General features: G+C 36.8%; 1 protein-coding gene across 1 annotated transcript; it reads left to right on the plus strand.

The window, feature by feature from the left end:
- Nucleotides 1–9709: 9709 nt before the first annotated feature.
- LOC131143447 (uncharacterized) lies at nucleotides 9710–26526 on the plus strand. Its single transcript, XM_058099771.1, has 4 exons — nucleotides 9710–10014; nucleotides 10126–10226; nucleotides 25653–25750; nucleotides 26126–26526. The coding sequence occupies exons 1-4, from the start codon at nucleotides 9718–9720 to the stop codon at nucleotides 26224–26226; spliced, it is 597 nt and encodes a 198-aa protein (XP_057955754.1). The 5' UTR covers nucleotides 9710–9717; the 3' UTR covers nucleotides 26227–26526.
- Nucleotides 26527–26871: the final 345 nt, after the last annotated feature.

Consider the following 26871-nt stretch of genomic DNA (forward strand, 5'->3'; position numbering starts at 1 on the left):
CGAGTACACCCTCGCCAGAGCCTTGTCTGCCTGATAGTTTCCCCGAGGCATTTGATTACTTCCACAGTTCTAGCTTTGTGCAAGCATATCGCTCCTCTGTGCCTAACAGTTTCGAGATATGTGGCTCGGTTTGCCACAGTTATAGCAGTTACCCCAGAACAGCTGGCATTCATCGTCATAACATTTACAGCTCCTAGTGCATTGCACAAAAAATGGATTCCCCTGAGAACCCTGTCGTTCGATATTCCGGCGATAACCCAAATCGTAGTTCCTCTTCTTCTTCCACTGTCCTTGTCGAGGACTAGTCTGAGAACCAAAAGATATTGGCCTCTTCTTTTGTTCCTGTACCACCTCATCCCCCTGGAGGTCAGCCTCAACTATGGTGGCTTTATCCACTAGAACAGAAAATTCTCGAATCTACAACATACCCACAAGCTTGCGGATGTCCTTTCTCGGACCCTTCTCGAACCTCCGAGTCTTCTCATACTCGTTCGAGATCAAATATAGTGTGAAACAAGATAGCTCAATATATCTGCCAGCATATCTCTACACCGTCAAGGTTCCCTGAGTCAGGCTCGAGAACTTATCAGTCTTCGCATCACAAGTAGAAGTCAGGAAGTATCTCTCAAAAAACACCTCCTTGAACCGGCTCCAGGTCATACTAGATGGACCAGCTCTCTGCTTCTCAAGCAAACTCATAGTCGTCCGCCATCTTTCAGCTTCCCCTGCCAGCTGAAAAGTAGAATAGAGAACCTTCTACTAGTCAGTGCAGTGCATAACTTCCAATATCTTCTCAGTCTTCTGCACCCAGTTCTCTGCTACTATTGGATCGGGTCCTTTCATAAATGTTGGAGGGTGTATGCGCGTGAACCTCTCTATGGTACAACCCGTAGTAGTAGAAGAATGCTCATGTATCCTAACACTTCACCCGATCTCCCGCATAACCTACCTCGTCAAACCTTGAGACACAGAAGGAGACTCATCACTTACAATCCCCTTGGAACCACTTTCCAAGTTGTTATCCTTAGGCTCCATTGTAAAAATAGGATAGGAATCAGTTAGAATTCCTATATCATACACAGTTAACACAATCATTGAAAGCTAATCATGTTAACTACAACTCTCACGGGTCCAGGTCTATCCTATCACACCGACATGAAACCATCAATGGTTGCCTTGATTTTACTGAAATTGTCATTCCAAGAAAAACACAAAACACAGCCAATGAGTCCCCGTCTATCTAGACAACCCTCGACCACTCTACCCATTTCCTACATCCTATACTCTGGTATGTACACATAGCTATGCCTAATCAAGTCTACAAGACCTAACAACCTGATTAGCTCTTATATCAAGTTGTCACACCCTAAACCTACAAAGGGGCCCTAGGTATGAATTTAGTAACCTAACCTGTCTCTGTATCAATTAAAACATACATGATACTACACTGAATGAGGGTTCGACCCCGTGGGGTACACATAAACCTTATACACATTCACATATACATACATACACATCAATACGCAGCAAAAATGTTCTTTCTAATACATACAATGTACCATACCAGAATCTATACATGACTTAAGTCTACGCTCCAAAATACAGTACATACCCCGGGTGTCTACAAAACCCAACAATGACCACCTAGTTACAAAAATCAGTACCTACTCAAGTATTATATGCAGCTAACCGACAACCACACTCCTGAATGCTAGGATGCTAGTTTCGGCTACTCAAAGGACCTGAAACACATTTGTATATTCGGGGTAAGACACCTCTTATTAAGGAAGAAAACAAGTTATATCAGTGTGGCATACAAGTGTTATTTTGACATAAAACATAATACGATACAGTTCCAATATTTTCACAATCTAGTTCCAATACATACGATACCAAACATACGGTTAGTGTCGTCACACTCAAGTAATTGATACCCTGCAATAACCGAAGCCCCACAACAATATTATTGCTAATACGGTGTCCACTCACACCCATCAGTGACCAGCTGAAACAAACACACAATATTTCACACCCTTGAATATTGAACCGGACACTTTCGCCCACGGTATTTAGCCGAGACATGACATTTGCCCATGGTAATTAGCCAAGACGTGGCAAATTTCACAAAACTTGGAATAATTTTGGAACTTATGTTCCTATACCCCTAAGCTTACGGTAATTAGCCTTCACAGTTGTTTTACAAAACCTAGAACATTTTACATACAACAGTTCATTCCATACTTATTTAAGTATACAACAATCATATCATTTTCAATTCGAGAATACAGTTTAATAAAAATACAAGTACGGTCATCTCATTACTACAATTTTATGCAACATACAATTTTCCAATAAAAATAAAGATGATACCTGAAACCCCCAATTTTCTCCAAAAATGTAACCCAAAAATCTCATATTTTCACCCGACATAGTTTTCCAAATAAGTAGTCAAATCATACATATAATCGTAAACCACATGTTTACCGATTCCGATTTCAAAAATAATTGATATAAACAGAATCCCCTTACCTTTACTCGAAAACCAAAACATGAACTCTACAGCTCCAAAACTACGGACTGAGGTACCAAAACCTAAATAACGAAGAACAATACTTCCTTACAATACAATTCTCTACAGATCTACCGAAATGAAAATGAAATCATACCCTTACCTTGATTTTGGGTCAAAACTCGAAAATCCTCGAAACGAAATTCTGATTCGCTATAAACGTAGAAATTCTCCTCCTAATCCACATGGTGACGTCGGATCGTTGATTCCGGCAACAATCAGCCTGAAATCCTAGAGAGAAAGAGAGTGTTTGAGTTCTAGAGAGAGAGAGAGAGAGGTTTTCGGTTTCTTCTTCATTAAGCAAAGCTAAAAAATATTTATAAACAAGTTGACCCGACCAGACTCATCGACGAGACGGCGTCCTCGTCGACGATCGCTGTCTCATCGATGATTCGTAGAAGGAATTTCATCGATGCCAAGGTGGCCTCATCGATGAGCCTGAGATTTTAGAATTTCCCAAAATCTCTCGGTATCTCCTCGTCGACAAACTACTGAATCTTGTCGCTGAGCTGAACAATAGGCCTCATTGACGAGAAAGGAAGCCTCATCGACAAGCCCTGCTGATTTTTACCTTGTAAATTTTCCTTCTCTTTTCTTATTTATTTAATATCCTATCTTAGGTCAGGTTCTTACATTTCTAGCACATTATTGAAGTAGGTCTGCATAAACTGAACGTCTAGAACCTTACCTAGTATGGGCTCCTTGAGCTAGAAGACCTTCTCATACTTGATCATTCTTTCAGGTGTAAGGAACCATTCCTCAATAGCAATGCCTGACTCTGTGTGCCTTTGATCTCTGGACATGATTAGGAGAAGGTTTTTCTAAGAAATACTGAGTTAGGAATGAAAATGGGAAGGCTAGAAGAGAGACATTTCGAAGGAGCTCTCAAGAACAAAGAAAAAATGAGACTGTTCATGTGGGTAAAGATATATATAGACCACGGTTCAGTTGCCTAAACAAGCCTTTGGTCGACCGAACCGTAATAATTGCCCAAGGGTTTGAGTCTGTTCGGTTAACCGAACATAAGGTCAGTTAGCTGAATCTTAAAAGACTTCTCATGTTCCAATGCTCAGTAGCCTGAACCAAAATTGTTCATTTCGATTCGATTGGCTAAACCTAGGATTCGATTTCCCGAAAATCAGTTCGATTACCCGAACCATGTTCGGTGGCCTGAACAAGTTTTGAACTGAAACGTTCAACCGCCCGAGTGGTCTAAGCTGAAATGCTTCATCCGACCGAACCAAGTTGACTTTCCTTCCTTTGACCTTTTCTTATATACCATGACCCCCTATGATTTAAACTAATGACCTAAGGATTATGGAGTCCCCTTTTCTAATCTATTGATACTTGGAACATTTTTAGGGACAAAGAGAGATGGATTAGGTCAAGGAGAGATAGATTTGGGTTTTTATTTCACTCTCCACACTTGTTTCATTTTGACCTCTCTCCGCTTAAATGGATAATCAAACTTAGTGTGTCCCTTCTTTTTACGTAAAGCACAATAGGTACGGGTATAAGGACTGGAGGAGGTACTAGTATAATGAACGAACTCTCTCACAAAGTACCCCATGTACAGATTTTTCCTCTTTCTATTTCTAACTCCATTATATTCTATACCTTCCTTATCTAAGGTCATCTTCTGTGAACCTAATAAGTTATTAAAGTTGTCCTTGCCTCTAGTGAAGGTGTAGATGATCTTAGCTTGGTCTTCTACTTTATTTTCCAGATCTTGCATTTTTATGTTCTTAAGACCTTTGCAAACATCTTATAGTTTAACAAACTCTTTAATCATGTTATTTGATTTACATTCAAGTTTTTCAATAAGATTATCTTTATTATTGTCATTTGAAGATTGAGATCTTACTGCATTTAATTCTTTTTCTAATTTTTCATTCTTATTTACTAACTATTTGATTTTTTCCCTTTCAATAAGAACTTTTGATTCACATTCTTTCACACATGTTTTAAACTTGTTTTTCAAAGAATTATATATTTTATTAGCTTTAACAAGTGACTTATGAATTCTAACATATTCATTTTGCAATTCTTCATAAGTAGGCATGCTCTCACTATCAGAACTATCACATAATTCAGTATTAGATGCATCATTCAAATCATCGCATGAATCATTACCAAGGTTATCTAATAACGTAGGAGGAGACGAGTTTACCTTATCATCAGTTAGAGCTATGAAGCACTACTTACCTCCTTTAAGATCAATAGAGATTGAGTCACAAGGGGTGATCACCTTTTCCTGCATAGCTGCTCCATATCTCCTTTCAAGTTCCTCTCATATCTCCTCAACACTATTACATGCCATAACCTCACAGAGAACATTAGAATCTAAAGCATGCAGTAAGGTGTTCATGGCATCAAAATTTACTTGCATTAAGTTCCTATCATTATCATTCAGCTCAAATTCAGATTTAGGAACATGAACACAATCAATGATTTCACAAGCACAATATTTCCCTGATCAATAACTTTCTAGAACCTCCAATTTAAGCTTTAACAAATATGGTCATCCTAAATTTCCATACAGCAAATTTTCACCACATAACGCTGAAGGGTTCGTAACTAACCTTCCCTCACATGAAAGGGATGCACCAACACGAGCAATCATGATCTTTTCACTAACTAACTGTTAAGTCTAAGTAATAGGACTCTGATACCACTTGTTAGCTTTGGTGCAATCCCAAGAGGGGGTGAATTGAATATTTAAAATTTTTTTCCTAGGTCAACCAGTCCAACATCAATATTACGCAACCTAGGGTCTATTTATGCAATTATAAATCCAATCATTCACAATAAAACATGCATGTGCGGTAAATAAATTGCGGAAATGTAAATTGTTCACACAATATGTTATCGAGGTTCGACCAAAGTGTCTACATCCCCGCATTGGCTCACCAGCACAAGGATTTCACTATAAGCTCACTTCACGGGTGAAGCGGCACCTAATACAATCAGGTCAATTAATGGGGCTGACCTCAATCTACAACTATACCTTACCAGAATGGTGCACCTAACTTTCCTAATTGGGTCTAAGTCAATCCGGGACTATTCAATAGGGCTAGTCTCCCTATTCAGGCACACACCTAGAATACAACAAATATTCAATATAAATTTAGGGTACATGGAAATATGCTTCTTAATAAGCAAATATGTACCATAATACAATTCAGATAATAATGCAAGCACAGATGATAGTCAATATGCTCAATGCTAATAGTATGTGCTAAACACTCAATCTAATGTGAATATACAATCAAGATCTAGAGTGTATTTTCAAGTAAACTTTGAAACAAATAATCAATGTAAATCAATCACCACAAGTTTCAAAGTGTTTCAACAAGTATATTCAAAATATCTCAAACAAGATTTTTTACAACATAATAGCTCAAGAGATATTTGAAAAATGTAAACTTGTGAAAAATATTTTTGCAAGTTAAAAACACACAAGCTTGATGGGTCTTGCAACCAAGATGCAAAGACTCACTAACTACAAGGATTTTCCCATACAAAGATCTATTGATTAAATCGGGGGAAAAATCCTAGCAAAAACTCTCTATGAAAAAATAATAAAGCAATCAACAACAAGGAGAGTTTAAGCACTTTGAATCATTTAATAACACTCTTACGAAGTTGGATTTCTCAAAGGAATAGCAAAGAGCGAGTGTATGAGCTTAGTATGTGAAAGATATGATCTTTGAAAAACAGAGGATTTTTGGCTAATCAAGTATGCTAATCTCTCTTAATTTTTGCAAATAAACCTCTATATATATAGAAGGCCAAAATTATAACTGTTAGGGACACACAAGGAATTATTAAAAATGTTTTAAATGAGTTTAAGAAATTAACCTGATTTACCCTAATTAACTGAGGTAAAAATTAAAACAATCCGAGAGTTTCGGGCGCCTGTCCCTTGGTTCGATCACCCGAACAAACACAACAGAAAAAATGATTTTTGAAGTTCAGGTGCCTGAATTTAGGTTCGATTTGCTAACCAAAGGCAATTTTCATTCTGTCCAAGGTTCGGTCATCTAAACCATAGTTCAGCTTACCGAACTGCCAAGTTCGATCACCCGAGGGTAAAATGAACTGTAAGTTCGGGTGTCCGGGGACGATGGAAAAGTACAAGGTACAAATTCAATCCACCGTGGACCCTCAAGTCATTTTGAGTTTGGTCACCCGAATCCAGGTCAACTTTTTGACCAGTCCACGATTCGGTCAACCGAGGCAATTTGACTTGCCAGGTTCGGTCACCCGAAGCCTCATAATTTTAACCTAAGGTCTATTCTTTGATTTTAATTTAACCCCTAATAACATGGAAAGTATAGTGAGACTTTGTTCCCTAAGTGTGGGAACCTAATTTCTATCTAAGGTCATTCTGAGCATATTGTCCTACCATGCATGATGCAGAGTACTACAGGCCATATAGTGTTACAGTTCATAATTAATTACAACTCAGAATAAAGAATATAAAAATACAATTACAAATAAGGTACAATATTCTTCAATTTTCTATAACATCACCATACGCCATCATGATTTAACATTTTATTCAATTCCATGCGTAGAGTGAACCTGCATGCAAGCCTTAGTGCAAACATCAGTACTAAGTGTATTTGTTATTATCAAAACGGGATATGACCAACTAGGTCAACACTATACTCTCACATATACTCATTCCTTTGCTAAACCAAACCTTATGAGAGTTATTTGAGTGATTATACATTGCTAGAAACTCTCATTGCATTGTTGTTGTTTGATTTTCATATTAAGAGTTAAGCAAAGATTTTCCCCTGATTTTATTTAATAAATTAGTGAGTGGAAAAAATCTTATAACTAAGTGAGTATTTGCATTATTGTTGCAAGAGTCATTGAGTTTGTATTTTTGTGTGTGCAAAAATATTTTTACAATGCTCATATTTGAATATCTTTTTGTGCTTTGATATTGAGGAAATATTTTTTGAGATATTCCAATTACTCTTGGTACAAATCTTTGAAACCCTAAACTGTGATTGAGATTTTTATCTATACATAGTTTCAAAGATTAGCTTGTTGATACACTCTTGTGCTTAAATTGAGATAGTCATTACTTTGAGTGTTGATTGCACACATACACCATTGAGCTTATAGTTCTTACATTATTGGTGTGCATTGATTATACTGTGTTGAATTGTTGTACAAATTTGCTTGTATTAGAAGTATCTTTATTTGTATGCAAAATTTGAACTAATTGATTGTATTCCAGGCATGGGCTTGAAGAGGGAGACTTGTCCTAGTAAAAGTCCCGGATTGGTTTCGACTCGCTTAGAAAAGTTAGGTGCACCATTCTAGTAAGGTGTAGTTGTAGGTTGAGGTCAGCCCCGTTGATTGACTTGATTGTAATCAGTGTTGCTCCACCCGTTAGGTGAGTCGTAGTGGAAACTCTTTTACTTGTGAGCTCGAGGCGGCGGTGTAGGCAGTATTGGCTGAACCCCGATAACATATCGTGTTTCCACTTTACATTTTCGCAATTTATTTACTGCATGTGTATGTTATATTATGAATGTTGCGCATGATTTAAATTTTCGCATCTTACATTTATTTGCGCATTTGGGTTTATGAGTATATAGACAGATTCTAGGTTCAGTAATACTGCTGCTGATTTAGACATACTTAGGAATAAATTTTAAATACCCAATTCACCCCCCTCTTGAGAATACACCAAAGTCAACAAACATGATATCAAATAAAAATCCTAACCTAAAAAATTTAGGGTTCCACAAATATGAATTCAAATCAGCAAAATTAGCTTAATATAAGCAAATTCAAAGTACAATACAACAATTTCTACTTCCAACTAACAAAAATTTTAACTCAAATTTGTAAATGTAAGAAGAATTTGAGGTTTGAAACATATGCAATGTAGGGGAAGCATAACTCAACTTTGCAATTTAAATAAAAAATCTCCCAACATTCATAAGCTTTTTAATGTTTATTGATCATTGTACTTGTAGGTGGCAAGCTATGGCAACAACCACTTACTCCGTAAAAGCCTTCTACCGCAACTGCAATCATTCGCACTGTTCCTCTACTCTTTGGTCTCAACTCATTCATGCATTTGCAAACTGAGGAGTAGATGTCTTTAAGCCAACCAAAAATCGCTAGATGAACCAACGTTTCTTATTAAGCTTACATGTAACCAAAAATTACTGGACCACCCAACGACTTTTAATTCCCAATGACTAACCACATTATCTAATGCATTTTAGGCCATTAAAAATCATTTGATGGATTAACAAGTTTTACCTAAAACATGCTGGGTAAATCAATGACTTTTTAGACGCATCAACTTGGGAAAATATTCACTTTTAAAAAATTTTAAAATGATTTACAATAAAGAAAAAAAAGATATTAAACTTGAAAAATAACTCCACAAATTTTAGGGATCATTTGGTATCATTGTCAAAAATTAGAAAAATAAAAATAAAAAATAAAAATAAAAAACCAAAAATAGAAATTAAATTCTAAAAACCAGCAACGTATTTGGTTAACATTTATAAAACGAATACAAGTTAAAAACTTAATTAAAAAACACTTATTTTCATATTTAAGTCAAATAATATTATAAAAATGTGAATAAAATAATAAAATTACAAATAATACACATTAAAAAATTATAATAATAAAAATATAGTTTATTATAATTATTTTACTTAATTGTTCTATTTTCAAAACTAACTTTGCAATAAAAATTTTACTGGACGTGACAATTAAAAAATAGTAAAAGGTATTTTGTAATTGACTTTATTATTATTATTATTATTATTATTATTATTATTTAAATTTAAATATATATTTCTTTAATTATATTTAAATTTACATGATCATTTAATTTTAATTTAAAAGTGTATAAAATGAATAATTTAATTTTAAAAAAATTTATGAATATTGACAATTCTGACAAGAAGTTAGTAAAATAATCAAAAATTTAAAAAATTATTTTTAATTTATTAGTAAATAATTGAAAATGATAAGAGCAATAAAAAATTGATAATAACAAATATATTTTTTTTATCCTATAAAAATAGAAAATAGAAAATAGTAAGATATGCCATTTATCAGCTCAAATCAACTAAATGGAGGGGTTAAAAAAAGTTATGACGTCAATTGTCGGGTTTGACCGGTCGAGCGATTGGTTCACTCTAAAGCGCAGGAGTTGTTTGCGCTTTCGCTTACCTCGCTTGTTCGCCAAGCCAAGAAGAAGAAGAAGAAGCAGCAGCAGCAGCAGCAACAAAGAAGAAGCAGAAGAAGAAAAGGAAAATAGAGCAATGGAAGCTTCAAAGACGATAGCACACGAAATCGGAGGCGTCCAGAATGATGCTCTTCGCTTTGGTCTTCAAGGTGTCAAGAGCGATCTCGTTGGATCTCATCCTCTCGAAACCGCCTATCAATCCGTAATATCCTTCTCCCTTTCTCCCTCCGTGCCCTTGTGTGCAGATGGATGTGTGTGTGTGTGTGTGTGTGTGTGTAAACTTCTGGTGTTCATGGATTAATGGTTGGATCAGACGAGGAAGACGCAGGAGGAGATGAAGCGGAAGATCCTTGCAAATACATATGGTTCAGCCTTCCCTTTGAAGATGGACCTCGATAGGCAAATCCTTTCAAGGTATGAGCTACGGACATTTATGCATAGCTTGATTTTGCTCAAATTTCAGGAAAAAATAATGCAAAACATTCGCTTGCTTTTGTTCCAAATTAGGGGTTTTCTTCAGGTTTCATCAATTCATAATATTCTTGTGAAATTTTCGTGTGAACTCGAAATTTATCTGTCTACAGTTATTGAATGAGTGATGGCTGAGACGCTGTTTCTGATTTATTCTCTTTAAGGTTTCAAGAGTTATGATTTTTATTACTGTTTGACTTAAGCGGTTCATAGTTATAATTAAGCAGGGAAAAATGATTGTTCTTGAACATATGATTGGGAGGAGATGATGATGTGCAAAAATCAGGACTCAAAATAGTCCTATTTTCTGATATTTGGAGTTAGACATGAAGGTAGCTAATGACCTGTTTGTTCAAGAAAACTGTATCCAAAAAATACAAGAAATATGTTAAAGATAATCATTTGTTTAGTCATTTTTGCAGAAGAGTTTTTAGATTGTATGCCAAGAACATCAGCACTTTTGAGTTTAAATAATAATAATAATTATATCTATGAATTTGAGTACCGTTGAAAAGCCCCAACCCCTGCTCTTCTTATCCATTGCGTATTCATTTTTTCCTTCCTCATGTTCCCTTGTGGCTGCCAACTACCATAATGGTGATAATGCTGTAGATTTTTTTTTTTTTTGGGGTGGGGTGGGGCCGTTGGGGGTGGGGTTTGAATTTCACCAAAGATGGGGATGCAGTTAAACAAGAAGAAGAGCTTAATGCCAATAGCTATGGAGGTTGTCAGAATGGCTGCTGACTGATGTCTACTCTTATTTAGTTGTCAGATAACTAGCATAGTAGCACATGACCGTTTAATGATACTTGATGGCTAAGATTGGATGGACTTCATTCGTAATCTAGGACTAATGAGCTGCTGTGGACCTAGTATAAACAGCAGTTAGGATTCATGATAATAGGTGGTATTATTGATTTTGTCATAAATTTTCAGGCCCTAGTAATGCATCAGTCCATGCATACAGGATCTCCTATTTTGTTAAAACATCATATAGAAATTGAAGCTTGGATACCAAACTGATGCATGGCAGATTGGGGACATATCTCTCTATGTGGCTTATAAGTACTTGGGTACGGAAGTGGCAGATTTTAAAGTTCGTAATTATAGTAGAAAGTAGGATCAGGATTAGGGGCAAACTAGGGTTAGGTTGATTGCAGTTTAATCAGAAGAATGTTTGAATAAATAGAACAGCAGCTGGAAATCCTACGCAGAAAATAGACTAGCATTTTGGGTAGCTGGTGGTAAAGGTAAGAAAATAGTCTATGGTGTTTTAGGGCTTTTATTGAACCTTGGAAATCACACCAGGGTTTTTAAAAAATCTACTCGCAACCGCTGTGGTCTGCATGATCAGGAGAAGGCACCACATGCTGGAAAATTCCTATTCATTCATCTATCAAAATTCAGAAGAAGACAACCCTTTCATGGACTTGACATTTACCAAACACACTTGCACTCAACTTGCTTGGGAAGCAAGGAATTTTTAAAACCAACTCATAGCTTGACTTCCCAGCATATAATTGGACAAGTGAAGACAACTTGACTCACTGAAGAACTCTTGAAATTTAGCCAACAAATAACTGATGAAAGAATTTTTAAATAAGAAAGTTATGACTCTACCCCTGAAAGAAAGATCAAGTTGCTTGTTGATCAATCTTTTTTGCTCACTTGCTTTTCTTTGTTTGTATGGGGTGGCACCACCTTGGTGCCCTATTTATGAAATCTCTTTTCTCTGAATTGAAAAAAGACAAGTTTAAAAATTATGACTTTGTCCCTGAGGTCTGCTGTCCCAGAAACAACAAACAGCATTACTAAAAATAAAGTACAACCCTTCCTTTAATGTTTCTTTTGCCTGCATCAAGGACTCGAACAAGAATTTTGGATCCAAGTTATAGTTTGAATGGGTAGTCTATGAAGTCCTAATTCAATATTTAATTATAAATGTTATTTCTTTGGAAGATGCACTTACTGTCTGCAGTTTGGTTTGAGTGAAAAAATGACTAGGTTTACAAGAATTTAAATTTGTGTAGAGTGGCATTATGGATTTTCTGATTGATTAATGGCAACAAGATGGGAAAAAGTTATGGGACATGCATATTTGAGATATTTTGGTGATACAAATAGGGACAACAGATTTAGGTAGAAACAATTTTCAACCATGCATGGTTTGTATTATGAAGGGTCTCTAGATCCATCTTCTTTCTTGTTTGTTGTTTATGCTGTTACAATGGATTTTTTTGAACTATTTTTTTTTTGGTGGGATGATAGTACTCCTCATGTTGATTTAGTGTCTTTCCTACATGAAGAATTCATTCAATTCAATGTTGTCAGAAATCTACCAAGTTGTCCTTAAATCTCTACAAATTCCAGCAGTGAAGGACTGCTGAAACTGGCAACAAATGCCTGGTTTAGCAGTGAAATAATTTGGTGATTCATTTTTTTCCTCTTCTTGTTGGCAAAGGTATAGGGGTCCACACTTTGAAAGGATCTTTGAATTTGTATTTTGGATGCTTTGAAAACTTGTGATGAGCAAAAATATTTCATACTTTTCAAGGACATTTTCCAATATTTTGGAGCACCATGGCGTAAAGTTCTCATTCCATTCCTAACCACATGCTTTTATTTCATTGAGTCAATTCGTCCCTTTTCTTTTTCTTTCATCCTTGTTTCCTCCTATTGTAAGTAATGTGCTTTGGAGGGCAAATAATGGGGTCAAATCGGTTGATCTGTTGTTACACTTCCATTTTGTTCTTATATTCTTGAATAAAAGAGATTTTTTACTTGTGGTGGACCAAAATTATTATTGTGACAAACAACTGATGGTAGCTGAATTCCATTTAACGCCCTTGTAAGTATGACAAGCAGGACTGCAGGACTTCCTGTGTATGATTTTTTGATTTGTTAAGTGAATGGAAGTAATTTGGACATTGGATATAAAAAAATTGGTCCAAAGGCACCAATTGATATTGATTAATGAAAGAAATATAGTTTACTATCCTTCTGAGTTCTTTCTCTAGTTAGTTTGCTTCCTTATTGGAAATGAAGATTCCACCAAACAACGTGCATTTACAGGTTTGAAGAAAAAATTTGCACAAATATTGAGTACCCCAACATTTGAAAGGTTGCTATTCTCCTTGCAAATTAGAATATTGAGTTTGTTATAATCTTATGAAATCCAAAGAATTGTTGTTTGAGTTCAGTTTATGAGCATGTTTAGAGGGCTCAAGAAGAATGGATGCACATTACATGAATTTTTTCCTAATCAGTGAAACACAGATGTTTCTAGGCTGGGTTGTATCCATATCTGATGGGCATGCCTCCAACACGCTGTGTATACATACTGGATAAGTCAATGGAACTTTCATCTACTTCTTTAATAGTGTTGAAGTCTCCCTTAACAACCCATGGCTTATTATAGAAGAAACCAGAGAATTCAAGTAAATGATTCCAAAGATATCTCCTTTCTTGCCCAGAATTTGAACCATGCAGAGCAAAGCCAACATTCAAAGCCAGCAAAGTTTATTAGTTGAGATATAGATTGCTCATGCTTCGTAGCTTCAATTAACTGTACTTGCTTTGGGTTGAAGCCAATCCAAAATCCAGCAGTAGATGAGTGATAAGTAATCATCTCAATTGTGAATGAAAACCTAATCTTTATTTGGAATCTTTGTAGTTTATGCCAACTTCTCAATCTTAATTTTTTATTCTAGTATCCCAAGCAATTGCAACTTATTTTATGATATTAATTTTCTGACTTCATTAGTTTTAAGGGGCTATTAAATCCCTTGATATTCCAGCCAGTCAATTAAAACTCATTTTGGAAGAGAAATTTCTTGATAAGCCTGCTTTTTAGGGGGCCTTCCCTTCTTCTTAACTTTATTCTCTTCATTTTTTTTTTCCAGTCAACTTTTTTTCAGGAACAGTAGCAATATCATTATGAGCAATAACAGATGATGATGCACCCTGTTTTTCCCATGATTTGCCACTATATAAACTCAAACCAGAGGGGATAACGGAGTCCTCCTTCGCAATTTCCTTAGCTTTGCTTGCAGCAACAACAACATCCGAACTAGCGCTGTTACTTGTAGATTCCTCAACCTTTTTAGAGGAACTCAACTCTTATAAATGAGCATCTGCAGATTCGAAAGCATTAAAAGTATTTGTATGTGAGATATGGCCGGATTTTATTCTGAAGATTCTCCAAATCAGTTTGCGTATCGATATTTACTTTTCCTGCTTGAGCCACCTTTAAGTCTTTCACAACCTAAATCTTTGCAGCTTTACAAGCTTTCTCACTGTGGCCAATCATAGGGCATTTGGCACATTTTGTTTGTTTTCAGGAGTACTCAATATCCACATTTAGAATGTTATCATTAGGTAGCGTAATATCAACAAAGTGTGGCAAAATCTTTGTTTAGATGAATTTCAATACAGATCTTAGCAAATGATAGGTTTTTTATTTGCTTTATGATTGAATCAAGATATAAAGGTTGGTCAATAAAGCTAGCTATGTAACTCAATCCAGTTTGAGTCCAGTACATGAATGGAATATTACTAAATTTTACCCAAATTGGAACTTTTTCAATCATCAAAACTTCCATTTCATTTGTTGCCTTCCACTCAGAGAAGAAAATTGGATTGTTCCTATGAACCTTGGACCATTTTCAAGAATCCAGAACATATCTTCCTTTTCCGTAAAACGAAATATATAAGATCCAGGAGAGAGAAAAAATCTCCACTCGATCAATTTTCTTCCAATTCTTTTCAATAGAAGCTTTAACATAAGTGTAAGGAGGGGATTTGCCCAAAAACTTACCTATCAGTGAGCCGTTTCATTGCTCTGCACCCATTTGGGAAAGTTCAGAAGGAGGATTAACTAAAAATTTTCCATCAACTATTGTAGGACTGAAGTATTCTATTTCCAGTTCACGAATGCGCAATTCTTGAATGTATCTTTCCAACCAACAGGATTAACTAAAAATTTACCATCAACTATTGTAGGACTCCTTATTTGTATCTTGTTTTGTAGAATTTTTTTCCTTATTCTTCATTAGATCAAGATGGATACCAGTGGACTCCTTAATCCTTTCAAGTTGGACTCTATATTATTTGAATCCACAGAGGCCATCTTTGGGGGGAAAAAAAAAGATTTGTTTTAACCATAGAACTAGGTTAAACAAATTCAAGAACAAAGATCAGCAACAAACAAAAAATATAAAAAAGTAGAAAATTAGGGGAGGGGGTAATAGTAATTAATCATTAATTTGCAATAAAATAAATAGAAGTGATTTCTGGAAGAAAACCAGCAGAAATCAAGATTGGTGCAATTTAGTTTGTCACTGCTATCTTGCGCCAAGAGCTACAACAAATTTTCCCGCCCATTTCCTGAAGATCTAATTTTTGACCAGTTATTAGTCCAGTGAAATTTTCATTTAAGCATAATTTCCCCTTCATAAGGCAGCCAGAGAAGAGTTCAATAAGTTAAGGAGTTCCCCTAGATATCAACTTTCACCGCTTCCAGCTGACTGATGAAGTCACTCTTATTGAAGGCAAACCCCAAAATCTGTGATTTGTCTTTGTACTTAGGATAAGTAGTTGAATTGATGTTTGGATATAATGCATTCTATTTGTCCTTTATATCAATCATGTTACTATTCACTGTAAGGCATGTTTCATGAGTATAATGGAGACATTATCGCTCCTCATAGCTCATTTTCCTTAGAGCACAGAAGAAAGTTCCACTTGACGTGATCAAAGGCTTTCTCCATATCGAGCTTGCACAGCACCCAATTTTTCTTTTCCCTCTGAAAACTATCCACCACTTTGCTAGCAATGAGGGCTGCATATCTGTCTTCCAGCCACAAAGGTGTGTTGATGTTGCCCAATAACTTCCGGAATGGCTTTTTTGATCCTTTTAGCAGGACTTTGGCAAGAATCTTAAAAATGCTTCCCACCAAACTAATTGGGCGGAAGTCCTTTATGTTGGCTGCCGTGGATTTCTTCGGAGTCAGATTAAGGAAATTGGCATTGATGCTGCTCACGAATCTACCTGATCTAAAGAATTCCTCAAAAGTTTTGATAAAGTCTTGTTTGAGCGTGCCCCAATTTGACTGAAATAACGACAAGGAGAACCCATCTGGCCTTGGCGCTTTATCTCCATCGCAATCTCTGATAGCATGGAGAATTTCCACTTCCTCAAAAGGTCTCTCTAGCCACTTTGCTGCGGACGAGCTGAGAGATTTAAAGCTGATGCCATCCACAATGGGTCTCCATATTTTAGATTCAGAGTAAAGGGTTTTATAGAAGTCACAGGTGCCCCTTTTACTTTCTTCTTCCTCTGTTAAGGTGTTCCCCCCAATTTCAATGCTGGAAATGGTGTTCACATGGTGTTCAACTGATGTTGAATCAGTTGAACATATCCTCCTTCATTGCCCTTGGACCAAGAATCTTTGGAATTTTGCCCTAAATTTGATTGGACAATGGTTAGCTATTGCCAACGTTTTTTTTTTTTTTTTTGTGTGGGGGGGGGGGGGGGGGGGGGGGGGTGGAACTCTGGGCCTGGAGAGGGATTCATTCAACAAAAGAGAAAAGAAAGACTCTCTCTCATTCCCCTCACAATTTTCTAGTGCTCCTAGAAAGAGAGGAACATGAGACTATGTAATAACTCAACCTCAGCGCCTTAGATAAGCAAAGAACAGTGGTTAACGACATTTACTAGTTGGTGTAGTGGAATTATTGTAAATGATTTTAATGTAATCTTTGATCTTTGTGACACCCTTCAGGGTGGTTGATCTTATGTATCTCGGGCCGGCATCCCCTTGATGCATTTTCGATAAATTCTCTTAGTAAAAAAAATTAATAGGCTTTTGCTAATTATAGCACATTGGCAGGTTGAACCCCCTCTTTTTCTTTTTCCTCAAAGAAAATATGACAAATTGTTATTATTATAACGAGGACGATCTTGAGCAAATTCTTGGCCTTAGATTCATCCTTCTTGGGTTCGAAGCAATTGCAGGTTGAAGGTGAATTTGGGTAGGAGCAAAATCATTCATATGGGGCCCTTGTAATTGTGGTCCCTTCCTTAGGTTGCAAGCTCAGAACCTTTCCTATTTTTTACCTTGGTCTCCAACTAGGAGCCAAGTTCAAAGACTATGGTGTTTAGGATCCTACAATTAGCAGATTTAAAGGAAACTAGCTGGTTGGAAAAGGAATTCTCTCTCCAAGTCTGGTAGACTCTTGCTTATTAAAGGCACCTTAGCCAACCACCTTGTTCTTTTTTTGTCTTTGTTTCCCATCCTTAGTGCAGTTGCCTGAAGATTTCAAGGTGTTCAAAAAAGAGTCCTATGGGGGAACATGGGAAAGGAATTCAATTGTCATCTTGCAAGATGTTGTTTTTGGTGGGTTGGGGGGGGGGGGGGTGTTCAAACAACCACGCTAAATGATGGGCTCGGCCTTAGATTCCTTCTTTTAACAAGGCACTCTTGGTAAAGTGGCTTTGGAGGTTCATGCATGAGAAAAAATATTTTTGGAGGGAAGTTATTCCTACTAAATACGCCCTTCATCATAACAGTTGTCTCCAAAGAGGATATGGTACAAGTGTTTGGAAATTCATCAAAAGAGGGTGGGAGAATTTCTTCTCTCACATTCATTTTTGTGTGGGAAATGAGAAGGATGTGGTTTTTTTTGGCATGACATTTGGTTTTCCCAGCTCAGCTCTTCATTCCCATCCATTTCTAGGCTTGCCTGTGATAAAGATGCCTCATTTGCCAGTGCCAGGAACTCAGAAATCATGGGACCTTCTAGAATGTTCCCTTGATCAGGAATGTTTTTGAGTGGGAGATTGATCATTTATTCAATTTTTTACAGTAGCTTTTACAATAGTCAATGCCAGGTCTCCTCCAATAAGCCAAAGTGATCCTTGAGCAAGGATGGAATTTTCACGGTCGGAGTGTTAGTAATTTTCCTTGGAAGCTCATTTGGAAAACAACAGCCCTGTCGAAGGTTGCTTTTTTCATGTGAGAGGCTGCTCTGGGGAAGATTCTCACCTTTGACAATCTTCCAAAAAAAAAGGGCTTCTCTCTAGTGAATAGGTGTTTTTTGTGCCTTGACGAAGCGGAATTGGTGGAACACATCCTTCTTTGCTACCCTAGGACCAGGAACCTGTGGAGCTTGGTCAAACAGAAATGGATCACTGCAGCTTTGGTTGAGGATGACAGTTGGGCTTGAAAAGGGATCCACTCCAACATGATCAAAAGGTGGGCTCTTTCCCTAACCCCCTTGTTATTTTTTGGATGGTTTGGAAGAAAAGGAATAGAAGGTCTTTTGATCGAACGGTTTCTTTTTTGCAGGCTGTCATGGAAAACTGTATCTCTATGATCACTAATTGGCATTTTGGGATGCCTGGGGGTACTTATTTGTTATTCTTGATTCCCTTGATGTATTAAAGTGGGGGCTGTTTTTTTTCTGTTGTTTTCCCTATACTTGAATGACATCTCCTTGATACCCACTTTTAATAATATTTCTTCTCTCCACTTTCAATAAATATTTCTTCTCTTTGCTGATAAAAAATTACTATTTTTTTCGGTCAAGAGGTATAAATGATAATGAAAGCAAGCTGCAAAAGTGTGTGGGAATCTGATGCATTAGCAGCATCAAGGAATTATAGCTAAGAGAGAATTTTGGGAGATAGAGGAGAAAATGGGCGGAAAGAGGAAGGAAGAAGGAGATACAATGGGGGGAACAACTCACACAGATTCACTTCATTGTCAAATTCACAGAAATTAACTCTTACATGGCTTTCACACCCTATTTATAAGAATGCTTAAATTACAAGAGTTACACATAAACCCTGAAAGATACATGAAATTACAAAAAAGCTCTAAAAGACACATCTATTGCAAACCCACCCCCAAATACAGGCAGCCTGCTAAAAATAAACTAAAAGCATTTGGGTTAAACACCCAACAATCCTTAGACCCTATACTTTGTATTGATCTCCAAACGAAGTCAAAATATCCATCCAAACACCTGCTTCCTGTCTTATGTGAAATCCTCCCTTCCAAAAAGAGCTTGACTCCGTTAAGTTTGGGAAAACACCGAGGAAGTCATCTTTATGAATAGAATTATCCTGCTTCATGTTTGCTCCAATTTGGTGAGTGGAAGAGCTCGATATGGCATCAACTTATGCTTGTTCTTGTTGATGGAGAAGATATTAGAATTTTCATAGGAATCCTGTTTAACCCTCCTATTAAACAACCATGGATGGTTTAAAAGGATATGAGGAACTTGAGAGGAAGGATATCACAGTGCATTGTCTCCACAATTGAACCAATCTTAAAGATAATCAAGCAACGACCATGTACCTTCATGTGGTATTGATCACCCCAGCAATTCCATATGGATTAGGTTGATGTTCAACCCCCAAATTTAACTTCTTCATAAACTATGTTTGTGATACTACTAAAGTCCCCAAAGTGCAAAGCCACTTCTGATAAATCAACTAAGTTTGAAAGATGCTGTTTCATCTCCAATCTCCTTTTTTCTTTAACCTCATGGGAAGAAGTACTAAACAGTTCTTCATGTTGCTATAATTATCTAAGTCACTTGGGACTTCTGTTTTAGCATCAGTTACTTGGATGCCATCATCATCATCATCTTTTTTTTTTGCAATAGTCATGATTTGGTGAGGACATTTTGCAGCTATCCCCGAAACCCTGACTATCGAAGCACTTGATGATTGCTAGCTGGACCTTAGAAGTTGTTACAAAGTGCTCTGGTCCAAGGGGTAGTTGTCTGAGCTCCCTCACTGATATTCCTCTGCTAGTAGTCTTCTCAAACTGGATGGTCGATGTAGATCTAGGAGGATTCACATCTTATCCTTCTCTAATATGGTTGGCAACTTGTATTGCATCTCCAACTATAATGAGGCAGCATGCAGCGCTTGGGGGCAATAGCTGGTTTCAACCCTTTCTATACAAAGCAATCATCACATCCTCTTTCCATTTTATGTTGGCATGAATAACCTAATGATAAAACCTGCTAGTGTAATCTGTTGTCTAACCTTCTTGCTTCAAATCAAAAAGTTGCTGATGAACATACTGTTGGTAGTTGGAAGTTACAAATTGTTCCTGCACGGCTTGCTCTGTCTCATCACATGTTTTCTTCCCACCAAATCTCCTTCTAAAGATCTCTTTTTGTTTAATTTACCAAATTCAAGCAGCTTCCTTTAATTTTGGTTCATTCATGACATACCACTGGAAATATTACTTGAACGAATACACTCGTCATCAAATTCATCAAGAGAACCATCATGATTAAAATCTGAAACTTCTAGTTTAATCCCCTCATTCAAATGATTATTTCAACCTTCACACAACTCAAAAAGTACGAGGAGCAACAACGGACGTACCATTTTGCTGGTTGGTAGGAAAATCAATGAGCCTTTTTTCCATTGGATATTCAACAAGATCCTGTTATGAATCATGGGCAGGCCTTTCTTAGCCCAGCACATACAAGCCCGCTGGATAGACATCCCATTTTATCCAGTTGTGTAAGGACCAAAGTACTAATAAGCCAGATGAATCTAAATGTGCAGATGAAAGAAGTATGGAGGCTCTTCAAAAGTGGCAAATCAAGTCTTCCCTAAAAGGGTTGTTCCAGTTTTGGAGTCATCAGTTATTTCTTGACAAGCAAGGAAGAATGGACCTGTGGGTCCTGGTAGGCAGGACTTGGTAAAATACAAGATTGACTTTGATGAATCTAGGATTTTATTTGCTGTTTCGGCTTCATTGGCGGTGAGAAATGTGATCATGATGAGAGATTGATTAACAAGCATCTTTCAGCACTTATGATGGTTAGGATTATGAGCTCAGGTCAAGCTTGGAGCTGTGAGGTATCATAGTACAGATGAGCAATTTAGACATGGTAAGGGAAGGGGCAATAAGGCCTGGTCTTGTTGGGCAGCAGTGCAGGTGGATATAAATGGTCCAGTAGGGGATTCGAATAAGGTTAGTAGAGATAAGGAGAAAAAATAATGGGGAGATGTGATGGAGGATGAGAGTCATGTTGCTAGTGAGTTTGCATGTGATGATGGTTTGTTGATTGGTTAATTTTGGGAACAGTATGGGTATGTATCTGAGTAACCTGACTTACTTGGGGATTGTCATATGTGCCACCATCCCAAATGGAGGGTTTGGAGGGAATCCCACTTTGAAGAAGATTGATTGGGTAAAGAGCATAGTTGTAAGGATGGGATTTTGTATATTCCAATGGACGAAATTAATGGTAAGGAAGTAGAAGCCCGACAAGTAGGGCTGCAAACGAGCCGGGCCAAGCTTCAGCATGTTCGGGCTAGGCTTGGCAAAAGATGGGATAGGCTTGGGCTCAGGCTTGAATTGAATCGAGCTACAAAAGTTGAGCTCGAGCTCGGCTTGGTTTTAAGGTGAACTGAAAACCAAATTAAACCAAGTCCAAATTGGTTTGTAAAACTTAAATTAAAAATAAATAATTTTACAGTTTAAATTATACTCAATTTAAAAGTTTAAATTACACTCTAGCCCATGAATGGGCTTTAGGATATAATCCTAGTAGGTCCACAAGGTAAGGCTTGATGCCTTGGATTGTGGATGATGGGAGAGCATCCAAGTTGTAGCTTTTATACGCAATAGAGGGGGTGACCTGCTATTGCATTTCTGATGTGGTACAAGCATTAGTTCCCCAATATTCAACTCTCTAGCCTCTCTCCCCCGCTCTTTTAAGTCTTCTAATTATCAATTTCCATTTTCCAAATCCCACATTGGAAGATGGACGACGTTTTTTGAGTCTTCCCTCTTTTTATAGAAGCCAAATTCCCTTTCAATTGATTACTATTATCATTGTTCACATATTTATTTATTTATTTATTTTTAATGATTTGTGACAGGAAAGTAATAGTTAAATTAGCAATTTAAATAAATAAAATATTCTTTAAATACTGAAACTTAAATCGAGCCTAATTGAGCTTGTTTCGGTTCGTATGTGTTCAGGCTCGGCTTGTTTATTAAACGAGCCTGAAAATTGGGTCGGGAATTGCCCATTTAAATAATAAACGAGCTCGAACAAGCTCTTACCTAGCTGAGCTCCTGAGCCATGAGTGGCTTGGTTTGTTTGCAGCTGTACCAACAATTTATGGATAAGATGGGTTTATAGTTGTTTATGTTAGATTACCACTTTACCTAAAAGCTTAAGCTATTAGGTTGTGAGCCAACAATGTATATCAAGCTTTAACACTCCCCCACACATGCAGCTCGACAACATGTGGAGAGATAAACAAATGATAAATAACATTACAGAATAAGCACTGGCAAGCAGCTCGACAGCACGTGGAGAGATAAACAAATGATAAATAACACTATAGAATAAGTGCGGGTAACAAGACTAGAACCCAAGATCTTCTGGTAACCTAAGCTCTGATACCATGTTAGATTACCACTTTACCTAAAAGCTTAAGCTATTAGGTTGTGGGCCAACAATGTATATCAAGCTTTAACAGTTTAGTCCTACAGGTAATGAATTTTGTCTGGATGCATTACGAAGCAAAGAAAGGACAGCGGGAATCAGCAACCTTGTACTGTTCTGTGAATTACAATGGCAGAGGGGTTTTATTAGGTTTTGTTAGTGCTTTCTTTTTTTTCTTTTCCTTAAATTCTTTAGGCTATTTTTTCTTTTTGAGGATTTCTTGTCCTCTCTTGGGTTGTAATCTCTTTTCTTCTTCCTAATATACTTTAAAAAATGGGCTTCTTGCCCAAGGTTGTAATTTAGCCTATTCAAAGCATTAGTAATAGTGTTCAAACCTCATTAACCATATTTTGTACCCTACTAAACAAGAATTCCTCTTTTGCAGACAACTTACATTAGTCACTGTGTTGCTGACATATATATATATATAATGAGGCTGCAACTATATTTCATTGAGGACCCTTAGACACAATATTCCTGCAGTTCTTAATGTATTCATGCAGAAGATAAAACCAACTCCCAATTTTTCAAGCGTCTTCAATTCACCTTTAATCTCAAGTATCATGCAGAAACTAAACAAATTCAGTTAGACAACATGCAAAATGCAGCAGCAATGAACCTGATTCTGGATACTGGCAGTGTCAATTGATTCTCCATAATGCTGATGGTACTATAGTGGTGGGCCAAATCAAAACATATTGAAATTTGCATTGAGAGTCCAAGATCCTATAATGTAGGTCAAAATATCTCAAACCCAGATTAAAATGTTGTGAAAATCTAAAATATTGTGGCTAAACTTAATTTCTTGCAATTCTTAGAAGACACAGAAGACTGTGGCAGCTTCTCACATGTTCATTGCCGGTGTGTAGGGCATGTGTGCAGCTGGTAGTGGCCGTGCAATGGTTTTCTGGATAGTAGATTGAAGGGTGGCGATTCTAGTGGTAGTGGTGGTGGTGTGAAGAAATAATACCAGGAAGTTAGGGATTTTGAATAGGTGACAGCTGTGGAATCTTTATCCAGCACGTGGACGCATGCCTTGTCAGAGACCCTATAATATAGTCAAAATATCTCAAAGCCAAGTCAAAATGTTGTGAGAATCTAAAATATTATGGCTAAACTCGATTTCTAGCAATTCCTAGAAGACACTGGCGGCTTCTCACTTGTGCATTGCCGGTGTGTGGGGCATGGGTGCTGCCAGTAGTGGTTGTGCAATGGTTTTCTGGATAGTGATAGATGGAGGGGTAACGATTCTAGTGGTGGTGGTGGTGTGAAGAAATAATCGGGAAGTTAGGGATTTTGAAGAGGTCACAGCTGGGGATTTTTCTCCTGCATGTGGACACATGCCTTGTCAGACAACTATGAATTTTGTGGGAGGGGCTAATTGCAAGTTTCTGTCTCTTATGATAGGGTCGGTGCTGTGAAATGATAGCTTGGAAAGTGGCCTACAGAAATGGGCTGAGAACAGTTGCAAGTGTTTTATTTATTATTATTTTTTAGTTTCTGGCTGTATGAAAAAGTCTGGCTGGTTGAAAAAGGAAATATGGAGAATAAGGTAGGTGGAACGAGGCCAGCGCATTGGATTGAGGAGGATTGATGTGGAAGAACAGAAGGGTGGATTGATGCAGAAGGAAGTTACCGAATTTGGCTCTTAATACCAAATGATGCACAGCAGCAGCATCAAGGAATTACAACCAAGAGAGAATTTAGTAGGGCTGGGGGCGGGGGGTGGGGGAAGAGACAAAAGGTGGAACAACTTGCTCACATTCACTTTAATTTCAAACAAAAACTAACTCTTGCATGGCTTTCATACCTGTTTATAAGAAAGCATAAGTTACAAGAATTACAAAAAACCCTTAGGGGGTGTTTCATTAGCAGCATAAAAAGTATTCTTATTGAATAACATTCCTGGGAATGAGATGCTCGCTTTTTGGGAATATTTTTGTTTAGTTTGATTGTAAAATTGCAGGATCGTACATAGGATTCCCATGTCAATATTTGGTTCAACATAGGAATCCTGCTAGACATTTCAAGAAAATGACCGGTATACCCTTGGCATGTGTATAACCAATATGCAAAGAATAATATTTTCAACACAGAAAATTGGAAGAATATGTACTTATTTGAATCCATATCTTAAAATTTTAAACATCTAAGTTTTTTTTATAAAAAATGACAATAATTTGTAACCAAAATGGTTCAGGGCAATATAATGTCTAAATATTAATTGTTCTATTAAATTATTGTAACACAATAATAATATTATTTTATATATGTATTATTTTAAATGTAATAATATATTGTGATAGTATTGTTCGTTGGGGCATTGATCATTATTATATAACCTGTCAAAATACTGTGGGTAATCTGGTCCAGAATATAGGACCCATAGGAATGAGATTTTCATGAAACTTACTCATGGGAGAGGGTGGGAATAAGAAGATATTCAGTTTCATGGGAATCCTTTCATTCACGGGAATGTAAATATTTCTGTCGCATCAAATTTGCATGCTCAAACAAATGTAGAAATGAGATGCGGCGAATCAAATACCCCCTATGAGTCACATCTATTACAACCCCACCCACACCCAAACGTATGTAAGCTTACTATGAATGACTAAACTCGGTTGGGTTTAGGATCCAACAATTCTTTGACCTTATTCTTTAAACTGAATCTCCAAATTAGGTCAAAACGATCCATTCAAATACCCCTTCCCTTCCTACATTAGAATAATTTTCCTTTATAATACAAAATGGGCTGTGAACAGAACATGTTGAGCCATCAATTGGCAGCAAAGGTTTTTATATGTTTTGTTTATTTTATTTTATTTAAATTTAACAGTCATGTTTTGTGCCTGATCTTATCGCCATTTGCAGATTTCAGAGGCCTCCAGGAGCAATACCATCTTCCATGCTCGGGTTGGAGGCTCTTGATGGAAATTTGGAGGGTTTTGGTTTCGAAGATTATCTTAATGGTAATGCATTCTGTTGGAGTACTGTTCTTTTGAACGTGGCCTTTTTCCCTGGGGAATGTATACATGAATGGCAGTGATGTCATATGCTTGCTTCTGTGAACGCATGCTTAGGGATGGTCGTTTCTGTGAAGGGAAAAAAAAATGGTTGGATAGTTTGTCTTGTAGCTAAATAGTCAATTCCCTCACCCTCAAAAAAGGAAAATCTTAATTCAGGAATACAGAAGTCAAGACAGTTATATATGCTTTGAAAAGCAGTTCAGCGTAATTTAGAGCTGTAACAAAACATGCAAGGCTAACATCGAATGGCATATGATACTCTGATCCTTTACAGTTCCCATAGTCTTGCTTGTTCTTATATTTTTGTGTGTTTTGCAGACCCGCGTGAGTCAGAAACTTTGCGGCCGGCAGACACGCACCATGGAATGGAAGTTCACCTGGGTCTGTCCAAGGGACCAGTTTGCCCCACCTTCCTCTGATTGTGATGGTTTTCCTGGACACATACCTACCTACCTTTCATTTCTACAAATCCATAATATGTATCTGAATTTTATTACTGCTGCCCTCAGAGGATATCCCTTTTGGCTGCTCCACTCAGTTGTACCTTCTCTTGAACTTTTCGTTGAAAAATTACTCCATTAACATTCTCATATGCTGTGAGATGCTGCCCAGGATTAGATTGGTATTGTTTAGTTGTTCACAATCTCAACTCTCACTAGGCATATTTTCAAGGGGCATTTCCTCAATTTATGTTTCGCTCTTTAAGGTTTTCATTGCAATATTTTTTTAATGCCTTTCTAACCTTTCAGTGATACTAATTTAGTTACGGCATAATATTATATGATTTAGTGATCAATTGTTGAATCATTTTGCTCTACAATATGATATTATTATAATATACTAGTAGAGTGTTGCTTATTTTTTTATTGCTATAAATATCATAGTTGGTGATACCAACATATTATTGCACAATTTGATTAATATGGTCGTTGGCTATGCTATATATTGTAATATAATTTAATGTTAAATTTTTACCAAGCAATGATATTATTTTCTGTTTTATTATTTTTATATTTGATATTGTAATAATATTAATCTATTCTATTCACTGACCAAGAATATAT

The sequence above is a fragment of the Malania oleifera genome, chromosome 1 (assembly GCF_029873635.1).
Source record: "Malania oleifera isolate guangnan ecotype guangnan chromosome 1, ASM2987363v1, whole genome shotgun sequence".
In the NCBI taxonomy this organism is placed as follows: Eukaryota; Viridiplantae; Streptophyta; class Magnoliopsida; order Santalales; family Ximeniaceae; genus Malania; species Malania oleifera.